The following is an 18,199-nucleotide window of genomic DNA, read 5'->3' as shown; positions in this document are numbered from 1 at the left end:
TTCATTTCACTTTGTATTCTGAAATGATAATTTAGAGACATTAAAATCTACAAGATAATCTTTGCTCACGTAAACTCTTTTAGGAATAGATTGGCAAATTCATATTAGAATACTTCAGTATATTGTTTATTATTAATATTAGAAGCCTCCCCTATATTATTTTTGTTAAAGGTTGGATACTCCTTTTATAGCTGCTTTCTCAAGAACATTTATTATATTCTATGCCAATTAAACCAAAGATCTGAAAAACTCTTTACAATGTCAGTATTTTCTTTTTATCTAGTCTGTTCAAATATTCTTGCAACATGATGTGGTTTAATTGAGGTGGGAAAAGGAATGCATTTTATCCCTTCATTTATCCTCTTTTAGTGTGAATCATGAAAGTCACTTGTGAATGTAATCATCCTTTCTGCTCTCCCCTTCAGCTTATTTATTCAAGTAAATGTCTGTTTGTAATAATACATTTTCAGCTTCCTCTGCTCAGAGTTTGAGCAACACTTCACTAGATGATTCATTTAGAATAACATAGAGAAAAGATGCATTATAAGATTTTAAACTTGTGTTTCAGTAATTTTTAAAATACCCTTGTTGAAGAGGAAGATGGGCACGGATGTTAGCTCAGGGCCAGTCTTCCTCAGCAAAAAGAGGAGGATTGGCAGTAGTTAGCTCAGGGCTAATCTTCCTCAAAAAAACAAAAAACAAAAACAAAAAAAACCCCTTGTTGAAATCATTTTGGACACTCCCAACTTTCTTGGGTAAACCAGAGATAGACGTTGTTGAAGCTGGCAGTTGGTGAAACTATTTTGTCTCATAGTATAATATTTTGTTTTGTTTTGTTTTTCCATCATAGTTCTCATGGTTATTTTGGAGTTATTTAATTATTTGTATGATTAATTGCTTTTATTGTTTATCTCTTGCCCCCATCTGTATTGTAAATTCTGTGATATCATGAATCAATGTTGTATTGACTGTTGAATACCCACAACATGGAACAGTGTCTGGCACTTCTCTAGTGCTTAATTTATATTTGTTGAATGAATAAATGAAGTTCATCACTGATGTGAAGGATTGATATCGATCATTCAGGCATTTTAGATTATGTATTTCTCAACCACCACATTGAAAATTAGTTTGTATTGCATAAGTTATTTGTTTAATGATTTGAGGAGACTTTGGGGTTAATGCTGGGAACTTTGATTTTTATCTATTTCAAGAAACTTGCTGTGTGGCCCTGAAAATGTATTATATAAATACTTTCTATTAAATTTTTTTATAGGTGGAAAAGTGTGTTGTACTAACCTCAATGGTATATTTTGTGGTTGAGCTGAACAAACATAAGAGAGTGCTGTAGGTGCCCTGTGTCATTTCATGACTGTTTTCCTATGTATACAAATAACCCTTGGTATGATCTTTTATCACCTGTTTCCTGTGATTTTTTTTAATGTGGTTTTCGAAGTCAGTTCATAAGGCTTTTGAAACTTAAGTGTGTGAACTGCTTTTCTGCCTTTCAGAATATTTTTGTTGTTTTAACTGTTGTTAAAGAGAAGTAAAACTCTATTCATTCAGAATCCTTCTGATGGTTTTGCCTCAAAGCTGGGGAGAGGTGAGAGTTCCTTTCTGAACTAGCTCAATAGATTTCACTTTCATTCAAAAAATGTTTTTTAGTTTCCAGAATTATCCCATGTGTGCTGTTTTTTTCCCTTTTAGGATTTTTTGGTTCATTTTGGCTCTTTTCTCATTCAGATTGGTTTTTTCCTGCTTTGGAGAGAAAACTCTCATCAGTGCTATGAAAAAAACTAACTGGCTCCTCTTCCTGTCTCACATTTCTAGCATTTGGCAAATATCTGGACTTTCATAAGCTCAGAGACTTGGTTGGTTAATACATTCCTCGTTTAGCGAAATCACCAAATAGAGATTTAGTGGTCTGTCTTTAAAGCCAGGATTTACATTTAGTATTTAGTGTTCCTGAACTTCATAATGAAAATTTGTTTGTTTGAAAACATTGCTAATAAAAGTTTCTACTGGGACTAAAATAAAGAATAAGCATTTCATTTTCCAAGCATCATAGTTAATCTGCAAACTTCTAACGAATACATTCTGGTGGAATGAATGCAGACTTTTAGCTGCAATAAACAGGTGATAGGAAACTGGTTAGAAAAGGTAACTGTGGAAATACAGAGTTGGTCAGGCTTTTTATAGTCAGGCTTATTGTTCTCAGCTCAGGTGGATTACATAGACACTACAGTTCAGTGCTGATTGGCTGAGTATATATATGTTAAAGCTGTTGTAAAGCTTGTGGATAAAGGATTTATAAACACTGTTCTGTATGTTTTTCAGTGTTGAAAGTATTACCGAGGAAGTAGTTACAAGGTTTTCTCTGCAGAAGATTTTTGCTGCTGAATTGGAAAGAAATGTATTAGCATTAATGTCTTTAAGGATTAAAAAAGCTGAGAAATTATGTCACTGAAGGCTCTTCATCGTTTCCAAAGAGTATTGTGCTTGTGTGTGTGTGTGTGTGTGTGTGTGTGTGTGTGTGAAGGGGGGAAGGGAGAAGACTGTGGTCAGATGCTTCTGTGGATTCTGATTGGCGTGTGCAGTGCAGTAGAGCATTTTTTCACTGTTTAGCCACTCCTTTCCTTTCCTTCAAAGTTAAATCTTGTTTAGTCTTAACCTGTGACGTCACTGTTTATTCAAAACTTATGTTTATCCTTCGCTATATTTCCTGTGTTTCTTATGTTAAAATCTGTGTGACTGCAGATTTTCTTGGTTTCACCATAAGAAAAACATAAACTTTCAATTTGTTGATTGGCAATAAAGAAAATTATGTATTTATATACTGCAATACAAGTAGAATGACTCCATTTGAGAATTAATGCCACATTTTAAAGTTAAAGCAGTGATTTTCCAGCTTACTGCGGTAGGTTTTCACACAAAGACGATCTTCATATTAATTTTTTGGTTATAATATCAAAGGGTTAGAAAAGAATGCTTAAAATTCCCAAAATAGTAATAGTAAGCTATTATGTTTTGTGCTAGTAAACGAAAAACAAAAGCCCTTTCCAAACACAATAAATGGAATATTCAACTTAACATTTCAAATTCAGGAATTAGATTTTATTTTCTAAAGGAATGGCAACCTGTAAACTTTAGATCATTGGTTATTAGTGTGACATTCTCATGTTACCTTTTGTATTTCCTGAGGGAAGTACTCTGTGTTTTCTCTGTCTGTGTGACACCCAAGGAAAGTCATTGCATCTTATTTCCCACGTATATGACTTTCTAGTTCATGCCTCCCCTTCTTACCATTTTTGTCTAAATGGTAGTTTGCTAGTGTGCTAACTGGGGATGATGATATTTCCAAGCTTTTATTGTTTGGAGTTTGAAATAAAATGATACTTTGAAAGCACCAGCACATGGAAAGCACTAGATAAATGTTAGCAGTTATCCTGGTCCTATCACCTTAAATAGCTTGTTACAATGTCGTCCTTAATTTGCAGACTGTTACCTTTCATTCAAATCTGTTTGAATAATCTATTGGCTAATGCTTTTTAAGATTAAATTCATTAATATTATTATTATGTTATTATGTTATACTATAATCCTCCACTGCCCTATATAATTGGGACTGTATTCTGAATCTGCTTTTAAGGCTCCTTCCGATTTGACTACTGTTTAATTCTCCCTCCTATCTGCTCCTGATTCTCTTGTGAATATATCTTTCTTTTTTTTTCCTGATATAATTGACATATAATATTGTGTAAATTTAAGGTATACAATGTGTTGATTTGATACACATATATTGTGAAGTGATTACCACAATAGGGTTAGCTCGCACCTTCATCACCTCACATAATTGCCGTTTATTTTTTGTGGTGAGAACATTTAAGATCTACTCTCTTAGCAACTTTCAATTACATAATACAGTATTGTTAGCTATAATTGCTGTGCTGTACATTAGATCCTCAGAACTTATTCATCGTATAACTGTTTGTTTGTACCGCTTGACCAACATCTCTCCATTTTCCACAGCTCCCCCTCTCTGTTTCTATGAGTTTGGTTTTTTCAGATTCCACATATAAGTGATATCATAGAGTATTTTTCTTTCTCTGTCTGACTACTTCACTTCACATAATGCCCTCAAGATACAACCATGTTGTCACAAATGACAAGATTTCCTTCTTTAATGCGACTGAATAAAATTCCATTGTATATTTGTACCACATCTTCTCTATCCATTCATCCATTGATGGACATTTAGGTTGTTTCCTTGTCTTGGCTATTGGGAATAATGCTGCAGGGAACTTGGGAGTGCAGATATCTCTTCAAGATCCTCGCTCAGGACTCTGAATATATCTTCCTTTGCTCAGAATTTCTACCTGGAATATCTTACTATCTCTTCTCCTATGTTCACTTATTGTTTTGTCTTTAAAGGCCAGCTCAAGTTTGCTTCCTTCAAGGAATCTTGCTTAAGCACCCAAACATGTTTATCAATTCATTACTTTTGAATCTGTTCCACATAATTCATTGTACCTTATGATACTTTAGGCCTTACATAGGTATGTGCATTCTCTTTCCAACCACAAGCTTCTAGAGTCCCTTGGAGACACATATAGGAAAATTCTCAGTACTTTTGTTCTGGGTCATCTGCCCATCTGTGCTCCCCTGCTTGGAACTTTCACCCATCTGATCTTGTCGTTATCCTTAACCTTTTGGTTTTATTAATCAAGGATACCATCTCTTGGCTTTGGAAACTTTGCCATACTCACATTAAGTCAGGGCTCTCCAGATTATTTTCCAATTATATTCATGTAGCATAAAATTTCTAAAACTGTGTCAAATTTCACATACCCCAATTATCCATATATGTAAGGATATACATATATATATATATATATATATATATATATATAAATGTGAAGAGATTTATTATGAGGGATTGGCTCACACAATTATGGAGACTGAGAAGTCCCACGATTTGCCATCTGCAAGGTGGAGATGTAGTGATGTAATTCCAGGCCAAACTCAAAGGCCCGAGAACCAGGGGGTGCCAATGGTGTAAATTTCCAGTCTGAGTTGAAAGGCCTGAGAACTGGAGGGCCTCTGGTGTAAGTCCTGGTTCGTGTCCGAAGACCTAAGAACCAGGAGCACCAATGTCAGAGGGCCGGAGAACATGGATATCCCAGCTCAAGCAGAGAGCAAATTCACATTTCCTCTGCCTTTTTGTTCTATTCCTGCCCTTAACAGATTGGATGAGGCCCACCCAAATCGGTGAGGGTGATCTTTATTAGTCTACCTAGTCAAATGCCAATCTTTTCTAGAGACTCTCTCACAGACATACCCAGAAATAATGTTTTACCATCTACCTGGGCATCCCTTAGCCCAGTCAAGTTGGCACGTAAATTAACCATGACACACATAAATTTCTATCATTTTCTTGATTTCATGTGATAATTCTGAAGCTCCTTCTGCTATAGGACAACTCCTCGATTTGAGATAATCCCCAATGTGGAGGGAGAATTTAAACAACATCCTTGTCTTATGTTTAATAATTTTCAGCAGCCACACCATAGTTCATCAATATGCATTTAGAATTAAATTGGCATATCTTGTATATATTTCCTTTGATTTGTATAATTCTTTTTATTGGATTCTTGTTTGTCTTGAAATTATAATTTTTACTCTAAGAACATTTTAACAGCCAGTTTGGAGTTTCTGACATTTAGAAAAAGATTGGGATAATTGTGATATGTGAAATTTGACACAGCTTTAGGAATTTTATTCCTCATGAACATAATTGGAAGACAGTGTAGAATATAACTTTATTAAATGTTGAAAAATTATAACAGGTAGATATGAATTCATTTATTCAAATGCTACATTTTTTAGGCAATCTCTGTTTAGACAATTTTACTCAAAGGCCACCACTTTGTATATGTATCTTCAAAATATGTGATTAATGTTACTCTCATGCTGAAGCTCCAAACGTCAAAAGGATAGCAGCGCATTAATTGTTTTATGATATTCCACTCGTTAGAACTTTTTTCCCTATAATTTCAGAAATTCTAAATTTCATGCTTTTGTTTTTGACCTCAGAACATAATTGCCTTTGTTCATTCCTTCAGGATGTCAGTTTTCATTGTCATTGTGTTACACTTAACTAAATACTAAAATATCATTTAAATTATATGTATTCTTTGTTGAAATAGACTTGTTGAAATTCAGTGTATTAGAAGCTTACTGGTAGCAGATGTACTTTCAAAGAAACTGGATGATAGGTTGATATTTCATTGGGTTCCCAATGTTATTTTTGCTGCCAAATGTTTTGGACTTGATTTTCAAAGCACATTTTTTAAAACTTGGACAAATGTGTTGGCATGTAAAATGGCACAGAGAAAATACACATATTTAAGAAAATTATGTCATAGACTCTGCTGAAACTTAAAATTGAGAATATTTGCTTTTTGGCAGCATTTAAGTAATGAAGTATTTTTAAAAGGCATTGCCAATAATTAGAAACCAGCCCACTTCCAGATATGTAAGTGTCCCTCTCTATAATTAAGAAACTCCTTTAAAATCATTAGCCTTGACCTGCAAATAGTTTAATTTACTTCTTTCTCGTAAGGAACCACATCTGTTTCCTTTTCATTTTAAAGTTTTCAAAAGAGTCTTTTTTCTTCTTCTTATGGTTATTGGGATACAGGGGAAAAATGTTTTTAACATATTAGTAATCAGTTTTCAGTGCTAAAAACTGATTTTATTTATATATATATATCATAAAATAAATAAATAAATAAAATATATTATTACAGATATTATGCATATGATATATTTATGTTTAAACTAGTGGCCTAAGTGATGTTTAAGCAAAGGGATGGTAATATCAGACTATCTGTGTGGGTCATTCATAGTATTTTTTCTTTTATTGATTTGATAATTCTTCAGTCTTACCTGTCCAACAGTTTCAATGTCCACTCTTTAAACATTCCTTCATGCTTGATTCAGGGCTGTATTAGTAATGTATAGCTCAAAACTTAGTGGCTTAAAACAATAAACATTTATTATCTTCCATGGTTTCTTTAGGTTAGGAATCTGCGAGTAGTTTAACTAATTGGTTCTGGCTCAGTGTCTGTCACAGGTTGCAGTTACCCAAAGGTGGGCTTTCTGGTGCCCGGAGGATCAGCTTCCAAGGTGCCTCACTCGCCTGCCTTGTGAGTTCATGCTGGCTGTCAGCAGAGAGCTCAGCGCCTTGCCTGGACCCGTCCATGAGGTGTCTGAGTGTTCTCAAGGTGGGGTGACTGGCTTTGCAGAAAGTGAGTGATCCAAGAGAGAAGTCAAAGCTTCAATGTCTTGTTAATGAACTACTGTTGGAATTTAGACATTCTTAGTTCTGCCACACTATGTCCATTCAAAATGTCACTAAGTAAAGCCCACTTTCAAGAGGAAAGGGAGTAAAAATGGAGGACTATCAAAGAATTGTGAACATATTTTAAAGCTGCCACATGGACCTCTTTAGTAAAATCCATGCTCCCTCCCTAGGTTTATCTACTGCTCTAGTTTTAAGTACTACCTGATTATAAAGATCTCTTTTCTGAGTCATTGACCTGTGTTCAACTTCCTACCAGATTTTGTTCATGCCTCTATAATCTGAACATTTTCTTATGCCAGAAACCTGGGAGTCATCATTGTCACCCTCTCTTTTACCTTCGTGTTCAGCCAGTCATCAAATCATGTAATTTTTTGTTCCTAAATATATATCAAATAAGTTCTCTGTCATTAACCGTTTAAAGCAACCATCTTTTCTTTACTGCTACAAAATAGCCTTCTATTTGCCTTTCCTTACCCATGCGTTAAAAAAAAAAATTCTCTAGTAGATTTAATTTTATTTAAGTACACAAGATTTGGGGTAAATAAAGTATAAAGGTAGGAAATGGAAAATAAATACAAATGTAAGCTGTTTTACTAATGTTTTTGTATTTACAACAAACGAACATATAGGGCAGGCTGAAGATTTCAGTCTCTGCTAAATGGAGATTGCGCTGCAGTCCTTCTTTTTTGAGTAGATCCTTGAGTATGTAGAACAATCCATGGAAAAAACAGATTTGAATAGGGCATTGAAGGTATGGCCTAGGGAGAGAGATATATAAAGTGCTAGATTCGTCTGTCCTGTAACTATTTAAGTTCCCTCCCCTCTGAGCAGTGGCAGACAGATTAGTCTGTTGAGTCAGAATCTTCCTTTAATAAATACACAGTGCCCTCCTCTGTGTTGTATACATCCAGTGACTAAGCAGCATGCTCCTCCAACATGTCTTCACTGACCACTGGTATTCCAACTTCTGCATTCATCCTTTTCTACTCTACAGGTACTCCCTGAGCTGCTTTACATCACTACCATGCTTTTAGCCTATATTCTACTCCTAAATTCTAGTCTCTTGAATCTAACTGATAATTGAACATTTCCGAGTGTTATCCTGGTGCCTTAAATTCAACATGTTTAAAACAATTAATTATTCTGGGTTATGCCCTCAACCAACTAATTGGCTGCTTGCCTCTTGTCTATGTGTAGTCCTTTATTTATTCTTTTCTGATATCCTTTGTCCTAAAATCCTATGTCTCAAGTAGCACTCCCTTCTTTGAAAGCTCCCCTCTAATATCCTTGAGTTATCCTAGCAAGTCTCTGACCCCATCCTTGGCATCCACAAGGAATCATTTGACTCCTGTTTGGTCACCAGCATTTAGCCTCCTGCTCCTCCCATCCCTGGATTGGTATCTTTAGTTGTCATCATGCACAATTCACCAAGGACTTACAGCATTTTGAGCCAAATGTCATCAAGCAGGCTTAACAGTAGGAGACAGACCCCAAGGAAAGAGAACAAAAAACAAGAAGTCTCAACAACAGGGTGGTTGAAGTCTTGGAAAAGGAGAAAAGAGAGTGAGTTGTGCTGAAACAAGTGAGCAAGAACAGGGAGCTATTTCTCCTGTTATTTAATCCCTCGTCACGAGCACTTTTCATTAGGCATGTGTTTGACATGGAACTGGGGCATTTCCACAGGTTCTGGTTGTCTTAAGCAGAGCTCAGTTTCATTCCTGTCCCCTTAGTCCCATGGTCAGTGGGGAGGGCCAAAGTGTAGCATCCTACCCAAAGGTTACCAGATGTTACATCCAAAGCTTTTTCAATTTATTCAGCTAATATCTCTTACACACTAATAGGTGACACTCTGTTCCTTGTTATGACAAATTACCTCATGGGGTTAAAGTTAAAAGGAATTGAAGAATATTTCTTCTTTCCCCCAAATTATTTTTCCATAGCCACTTCACAATGCCCAATGCAATATTACCTTGATACGACATACAATAGACGATTTCGTTGACTATCCTACGTTTGAATTGTTGACATTTTCCATGTCTTAGTCTTCTTCTCTAGTAACAAAGTCTCTCCATTGTTAGCATGATAACTGAGTGGTAAAAAATACAAACAAACAAAAACTTTACTATAACTTAAGCGTATTTTTTCCATTGGACTTTGGTTGCTGATTAAAGCATTTAGTAATGTAATTGAAAGTAATTTAAATAGCTAATTAGATAATGTTGCAGAGTAGTTTTCAGTAATATGTTTCTTTAAACAAAGCATCCATCATTTAGGAGTGCAATTTAACACTGAGTTACTGATACAAATGCAATTATATGTTAAATGGAAGAAAGTATCCACAAATCAACTTTAGTTTTCTGTAAAAATTGCCATAACCGTAACTTTAGGATAATTCTTATAGGGCTAAATGAGATACATGTAAAATTTGAGGCTCTACATTTTAGTTGCTTTTGCAACTGTCTAATATCTGGTTCTGAGTCATATTTTTGACAGTTAAGACCCAGATTAAAGCTATGTCTATGTATACATGTTTTGACAAAATTGACTGATGAGTTTAGTCAATCAAATTGTCCACTTAGTCAAACAAATGCTTTGACTCTATGATTTGCTTATTTGTTTTGTTTCTTTGTTTAATTAACTTGTTTTTTAACTTAATTGGTTAACAAAATATAGCCAGATCAATTCAATATTTGGAAACAGTTTCAATGTGATTTTTTAAAATGGTTATAGCAAAGTTAAGAAACAAATTTTCTCTTAGAAAATGCTCAAAAATTTACTGTAAAACATTACAGAAAATTCTGATTTCAAGGACCTTTTGTTTAAAAAACAGCAACAACAAAAACACCCCTCTATGATTCCATTTTAACTGACTGAAATCAAGAAACTGGTTTCCTAAATTGGAACATTTTTATTATTCAAGGATTCTATTACTTAAAATAATAAATGCATAAGTGAAAGTACCTTTATCCATGAAAGTAGAATCTCAGTATTAAAAATGACTTCATGTTTAAATAACCATCTAATTTCTGAATGATAAATAAACAAAGGTATTTTATTTTAGGAACAATACAAATGCACATTTCAGAAATTCAGTGTCACTCTGTTGTGAGAATACCTTGCCAAAATGTTGACTCAAGATCAAATCTTAAAAATAGTGTTATAACTTACCTCTAATTATGTTAGGTCTCTTTGATCAATGCTGTGGGTTTGCTCAATTCTTCTGTGTGTGTGTGTGTGTGTGTATGTGTGTGTGTGTGTGTGAGAGAGAGGGAAACGAAGAGGATGTTGAATGGCAATCAGCATGGAATTACTGTGCAGTGCAGCTTGAGAACTTTAAGTCACCTTCTCAGAACGCCTGGGGTCTAGGATACAGTTATAGTTTTTCAAAATATTACAGAGATGAGGTAAAAACTAATGTCGTTCTCAGTTTTGAAATAATAATTACGGTTTCACAACCCAAATGAATATTTTCTCTAAGTTTCGCGTGAAAATACTTAGGGTAATAAAATTTCTCTCTTTCCCTACCCCCTCTCTTCTTTTACTTCCATGCTTCTCTCCCCCCTTCTTTTCCTTTCACATTTCATGCTTAGTAAAAAACCCACGAGACAAGTTGCATATATTTATTTAAATATGTGTGCGTATTATGTGAGTTAATCAACCATCAATGCAAATTTATAATTGTCATGTATGTATCTCCATAATTAATTCTCTTGTGTGGAAATCAACTTATTAGATGGTTGGTAAACAATAAATTTAGAATTTCAATTATATGCTTTTAAAAGAAGACTTGTTGAGTTTTTATAATTAAACATTTGACTTTCTTCCAATAATGTACTGATTATGTTCACAATCTTGTAGTGAGAAAACTGCTAAGCTTGACATGAAAAGATAGCTTTCTGTATAAAAATGAAAGATGTACGTTTAGCAAACATCCACAACCAAATAACAAACTAGAAAAACATACTTCCCACGTATATAAAGGACAAGTTTTCGACTTTCTTGCAGTACGTATAGTGTGACTCTACCTGAGGAAAACTTATTGAGGAAAATACAAAGAGGGCTATAATGTCTATTTGTTTTTCTGTAGAAACTTCTAAGAGGAAGGTCACCACGTTGTTAACAGATTAGCTCTTGACAGTGGGGTAAAGGTAGGAGTAGGGAACTGAAGGAAAATTTCATTTTTCTCCGTAAAAATTTCTATGTTCTTAGATAAAGAATATACATTATATTTATAACAAACTCATAAACATGCTCATTATGTTATTATTTGGAACAAACTGTTATAGAATTGAAATAGACTATTTAAATAAGTATACATAAACTCATGAACAGTGCAGTTTTTTGGTAATCATTTCCATAAATAAACAACAAAACAAAACAGACACACGTTACCCCCAAGGTTTATCTGAAAATCTTACTCTACAAATTGGATGATACTCTGTTTAGTCTGTACCTCATAAACTGGCCACATTTTAAGAAAATTCAGAGTAGTTGTTTTACAGTTATAAGAAAAAAAAAACTATGCTAGACATGGTTTTTAAGAAATAATTGTTATTGTTAGATTTTTAAAAAATCCAGTAGAGTTACTGAAGCGAAATGTATTCTATTTTAGTTAAAATTATGAATTGCAACTGCTTTATTCCTTGGTATTAGTTTACCGCAAACACTGGAAAAGCAAGCAAAGGTACTTTTCCTTTGTATGTAATAAAGACTTATTTTCCTTCCTCCTCCTTCTGTTAGCTTTCAGCCGTGCCCCAATTCCGATGGCTGTGGTCCGCAGAGAACTCTCCTGTGAGAGCTACCCCATAGAACTCCGCTGTCCAGGAACAGATGTCATCATGATTGAAAGTGCCAACTATGGGAGGACTGATGACAAAATTTGTGACTCTGACCCTGCTCAGATGGAGAATATACGATGCTATCTGCCAGATGCCTATAAGATTATGTCTCAAAGGTATGATACTTCTAATATTCTTTTCTTTGCGAATTTCATATAAACTCTCAACATGTGTCTGTGTGACATGTTGAGCATAAGTAAGAACATAAATAGTATTGGGTGTTTTATGATAATTGGAACTACTTTTTCCATTTCAAACTATTCTCCATATCACTAAAATGCTAGTGCTAGAAATTGCAAATGGCATTTGGAAATTACTAAAATTTCTTAGATTATTTATTAAGTTTTGTGGTTTACTCTATGTTCTCTAGAACTGAGTTCATTAAATGAGAAACTCAATTTACTTTTCACAAACAAAATTTTGTAATTTTCCCCCCAAATTACAGAAAAATTGTTTTAATACTAACAATTACTTTCTATCAGTGTTGGAAAAAGAGAATAAAATTAATAGGAAATTTTATAACCATTAATCAAAATATAGTAAACAACTTGATTAATGGTTATTTGACCTTGGAAAACAATCAAAAAAAGTATTCCTTTGATATCTAGTATATAAATTAATTCATTTAATGCATTTAAACTATCTAAAATACTACCATATTAAAATAATATAAATTAAGGTACCATATAGTATCACTGGGTAACAAAAAAGAAGATCTTCAATTCTAAAAAGACTGGTTAATAGGAATTCATCCTATAGAAGTTTTAAATTATATTAAAATTTGTTGATAAATTAGCTAAATACTAAATATCTCTTAAATGTTTGTCCACTATTACTATGATTTCTCAGAAATCAGTGGTGAAGTCATTCATTTACTATAAGCCTTCATACTTTCTAACTACTTGCTCACAAAGTAATTTTTAAATAATTAATAAATGATTTATTTAGTGAATTTGTTTTTTCATTAGGATTTCTATTTAGGCACTTCTTTCTATTAAGTATTTCTTAAAATATGGGGGTAATCATAGCATATGTAAAAATACAGTCATGTGCTGCATAATGACGTTTCGCTTAGTGTTGGATTGCATATATGATAGTGATCCTGTAAGATTAGTACCATATAGCCTAGGTGTGGAGTCGTCTATACCATCTGGGTTCGCGAAAGTGTGCTCTATAATGGTTACACAATGACAAAATCACCCGACCCGTTTCTCAGAACATACCTCCATCATTAAGGGATGCATAACTGTAAACAAATTGAGTATGAGAGCAAAAACAGTAGATTTCAAGGATTATCTTTCTTGTGCTTAAAGAAATCCTGCCTTATCTTTAACCTTTTGTCTTCTTGACAGTTAAAATTCTGTTATGTATGCTTTCATGTGCTTAATAAATTGATAGTATTTTATTTTTATAAATTACTGCTGTATAAATTATTAAAAGAAATTATAATATGCCAAGTTTTTGATGATTGAAGCATCTGAGGTTTACTTGAAAGATAATGGTCCCTCTGGGCAAATCTGAGTGCTTTTGTTTGTCTATTTCTAAAATGCCGACTTATGGTAAGGTGAGTGTTAATGAGAAATAAGATTTTAAAAATAGGGTTTCCATTTAATCTAAGTTTGGTTGCATTTGGTTCTTGTGTGTCTCTCTCATTGTTATATATTTGACATACCTCCAACTGTGGTTTCATTCTCTGATGTTATGCCTAAAAGAAGTCTAATCATTTCATTGCGTGTAGGTGTTGCACTGGTCTTTCAGCTTGGTTTTCTGTGAGTAGTGCGGAATGGACACCAAGACTAAATTGTGATTTTGTTTCTGTCAGACCACCAAGCATAGAATTAATTTGGGGTGTGGATTTAGGAAGAGAATCTGCTTTTCTGTGATTAGGTTTTCATTGAAAATGTAGCAGAAGCATTAACTTCACTAGCTCTTTGATCTCTATATGATTTTCATTGAAATTGTTTTGATCTTTTCATTGATATTATTAACGGCTCCCAAAATAAACCCTTAATCTTATAATTATTGCAAAAAATAGTTATAATGGATCCTCTGGAGCTACTGAATTATATGGGATGAGTGTATAAAGTGACAAATCTGCAAGTAAAATTGCTTTAAGCACCCTGAGTCCATCATTTGTGGAAGCCCTCCTGGTGGTTTCTCAAGTAAGAATTCTCAGTTAGCTGGAAGAGCTGTGGGTCATTCTCCATGGAGGCAAGTTCCTTGCTTGTATTTGGACTGTTAAATGTACGACATTTGCACTTGTCCGAAATAAATGCTTTTGACTCTTGGTTAGAAGAAATCGGGTTCAATCTTGTAAGCTCCCGAGATGGGATGGCCATGTCCACTTAAGCTGCTTTATAATGAACTTTCACTGTCATGCTAATGACAGCACATTAAATAAGGCCAGTAATTAGTAATTATGATATAGACAGTTTAAATAATGTATTTGGCCTAAAATCATAACGGAAAACATCTTTTCTAGAAGGTATCTTAGATTATTTTGTTTTCTTTCGTTTAAAATTCTTAAAAGACACTATATCAGGGTCCAAACATTTTTAAGCATGAATCTATATGGGAGGATTATTACTAAATTCAAAAAATTATTTGTGTGTCCTTTCATAAGCTTGTTAAAAAGGCATCTTAACTTGCTTCAGCCTCATAAATTAGACAGGTGTCACAGGCAAGGGCAGACTTGAAATGTTACTCATGCAGATGTTTGAATATACATTGAACAAATGCATAAATAAAACTGTATCCTGACATGTTAGTTAAGTGTGAAAAAATGGGGACTTGAATCAAAAATGATATGACACTTGATGTTCACATTTTTCCTCAGTAGAACTATGCAATCTGATACCTGCTGTAGAGAAGCCAGTTTCCTCACTGCCTTTCAGATTGTACCTCGTGTTCTTAAACCCAAGTGTGTTCTCATGCCATTCTGCCTCCATCACCTCCAAATGTTCTATGCTTTACCTCTTTTTACTATCCTACCAGAAGATTGTTAAAATGTCAGAACACATTTATTTATCCGTCTCAGAACTTCTAATCTCACTCACTTATCTACATCCCTCTTTATTGCATCTAAACTTTAATAAACCTATTTTATTACACTTTAGACAGTTGCCTTCTTTAAAGTAAATTATAGGCTTCTAGAGGGCAGACTTTCTGTTGATTTTACCTAAAACTAACTTTTGATGTGTAATGATGTGTAAATGAACAAATAAATACGCACTCCAATTTTGTGATGCCACTTAAAAGCTTTAACTCTATTATCTGAGTGATTTTTGTTTCTTTTTATTTTATGTTTACACACTTCAGAGAGTTAAAAAAAATAGTACATATAGCTTTGGAATCTTAATGTGAAAATGACTATTGGTAACTGATGACTGCAGAAATCTTATAACACATTCAGGAAGAAAATTTCCATGTGTTTTAATTACCTCATTGGTACAATGGAAGAGATATCAATATGTATTTCTTAGTGTTACTAGGAGCGATAAATAACCTAATGAAAAGTAGATTCCTTACCAGAGTTTATGGCAAATAAAAAACACAATAAATGTTAACAAGTATTGTTATCAATAACAACTGAATAGGTTTCCTATTTATTTAAGCATCTTATATCCTGAATATTAAAATTCCAGATGAAGGAAAAATGCCTAAATAATCAGGCAAGGAAAGGATATTTTCCTAAAGATGAAACAAAAGCATTTTTATATACCATTATAATTCACCCATTTCAACTATATAATTATTTTTTAGTAAATTTACCAAGTGGTGCAACCATTACTATAAATTAGTTTTAGACTATTTCCGTCCATTTTTCCACTCATTTCCAGATTCTGCATATCCCTTACTATTGTACTCCTTCTCCTTTCCAACCCCGTACAATGACTAATCTGCTTTCTGTTTGTATGTCTATTCTCAGTGAATTACTTTTTGAGCTAAAAATGGAATATCTGAAATCAAGTTAAAGTTAGTGGGCATTTCACTGGGGATGGTATCAAAGAAATATTAGCAGTTATTTCTAGAGACATGGACATAAATATGTTGCTTACAGTTTGAATTCTCTTAGACTCAAAGATCATGAACACATATATTTTTTAAAAATACTCTCTTTAGAGTTTCCTTCAAGTAGAGATGTTAAATGTATGAAGTACTTTTTCTATTTAAATGAGTGATTTAAATTTCACTTTTAATCTCTTAGCAGTATTTTAGCAATATTATTTTTCACATGCTACAGTCACATTAGGAACATGCAAAAACAGAGAGAGAGAATTGTTTTTTCTCACCTTTCTGCAAAAGTTATATTTCGGTTTATATCAGTATCACTGCAGGAGATTTTACAGCTTACAAAAAGATCTTGGTTTCTGTTACATTCGTTCCTAGTGAAGTTAAAAACTCTTTCAACAGCAATAGAAGAAGAAATGCCAGTAGCAGTTTTTGTATGTGCGTACCTGAGTAAACGTTCTGCAATAATTGTGTGTATATACATGAGTTTTTCAATTTAAGCATTCTGTTTTGCTCTTTTGACGAAGTCATTACATTATGTCTTGTATTTCTCTTATGAATTGTAAAAGATCAAAAATATTTCCTCATATCAGAGACTTTTCCATTGAATCCATATTCTGTGCAATAAAAAGAACAGATAGGCATAGAAACTATAATATATAACTCATTGCCTTAAGGATTACTTTTTGTGTGCATGTTTATTTTTTAAAAAATTAGAAAAGGAGGAAGGAAGATAACTCCAGTTCCAAAGCCTAAATGCAAAGCTGGAAAGTTCCTTTCTGGAAAGCTTTTACCTCTTTTCTTCTAATATTTGGCCCATTTCAATTCTGAGAGTATATTTTGAGAATGCCGTACTAAAATGCTTCCAAGTACTCCTTGCTACTAATTTAATTTTGAATGAAATTATATGTTATATATGTGTAGTTTGAAGTATAAACATTCCATAAATAATTCAGATATTTCAGGATAGCTCAGAGTACAAGCTAAAGGAAGTTGAGTTGACTGTCTATTATGGGCCTTGGGGAATATTAACCCTTTGTGCAGCCATTCTCTAAGTGTGGTTCATAGAAATTTGGAATTCTTGAGTTCCTTCCCAGGATTCCACAACGTCAAAACTATTTTCAGAACAATACTAACATATTATTTTCCTTTTTCATTGTGTTAGACATAGGCACTGATGGTGCAAAAGCAATGGTAGGGAAAAGTGCTGGCATTTTAGCAGATATCAAGGCAGTAGCAACAATGTACTTTAAAATATTTCTCAGTTTTAATTTCTAATATAGTAATATTGATAGATATAACTGACATAAACTGGTAGTCTTTGGGTATCTTAATTTTAAGAGTTAAAGAGGTCATGAGACAAAAAAAGTAGGAGAATTGATACTTTAGCAAATATAATTATTTTTTCATTCTTGCTTGGTGGCTGAAAATTAGTTATTTGTGTTTTGTTTTCATTATTTTTACATTGCGTAATACTCATTCCATTTGCTTTTACATCATCTGGACTGTTTCTGTGAGTGAATTATTTTTGAAAGGAAGACTATCTGTATGTTCTACAGTAGTCCTTGCTAACACAGAGCCAAATGAGAATTAAACCCATTGTAACCTGAAAATTACTAATGTCGTTTTCTGGTCAGACACTCATGGGATTAATCTTTCATAAAATTATAAAAACTTGCTTAAAATTAAAATGATTAAAACAATAGAAACTTAGAATTGCTTATTTTTAAATAAAATATACTGCATAGATCAATAGTGTATTTTGGGGGGTGGGGAGGGAGAGCCCCGTCATGATGTTATTCTAAACACAAAAACGTTGAAGGAACTAAGTTTGTAAGTATGTATACTGGAAAAAAATATTTTTAATTTTAATGTATCAGTGATGTTAATTTTCTTTTTTAAAAAGAGTCAGTCTTGTAAAGACAGACTTTGAAAAGTCTTGGGCACATGTTTCCTGGTACTCTTTAAATTTTCTGAGCTCTTA

At 33.4% G+C, this 18,199-nt stretch overlaps 1 protein-coding gene across 18 annotated transcripts in view; it reads left to right on the top strand.

Annotated features, from left to right (window-relative positions):
• Window positions 1–18,199, top strand: part of ADGRL3 (adhesion G protein-coupled receptor L3) — a 794,963-nt gene that overhangs the window by 354,584 nt on the left and 422,180 nt on the right. For all 18 annotated transcript variants that reach the window (XM_046656118.1, XM_046656110.1, XM_046656106.1 and 15 more), the window contains one exon: window positions 12,107–12,320. In XM_046656118.1, coding sequence (XP_046512074.1) covers window positions 12,107–12,320 — 214 coding nt within the window. The remainder of the gene's footprint in view (window positions 1–12,106; window positions 12,321–18,199) is intronic.

This window comes from Equus quagga, chromosome 3 (assembly GCF_021613505.1).
Source record: "Equus quagga isolate Etosha38 chromosome 3, UCLA_HA_Equagga_1.0, whole genome shotgun sequence".
Taxonomy (NCBI): domain Eukaryota; kingdom Metazoa; phylum Chordata; class Mammalia; order Perissodactyla; family Equidae; genus Equus; species Equus quagga.
The sequence above is the reverse complement of the archived record's forward strand: the minus strand, read 5'-3'. Positions and strand labels throughout refer to the sequence as shown.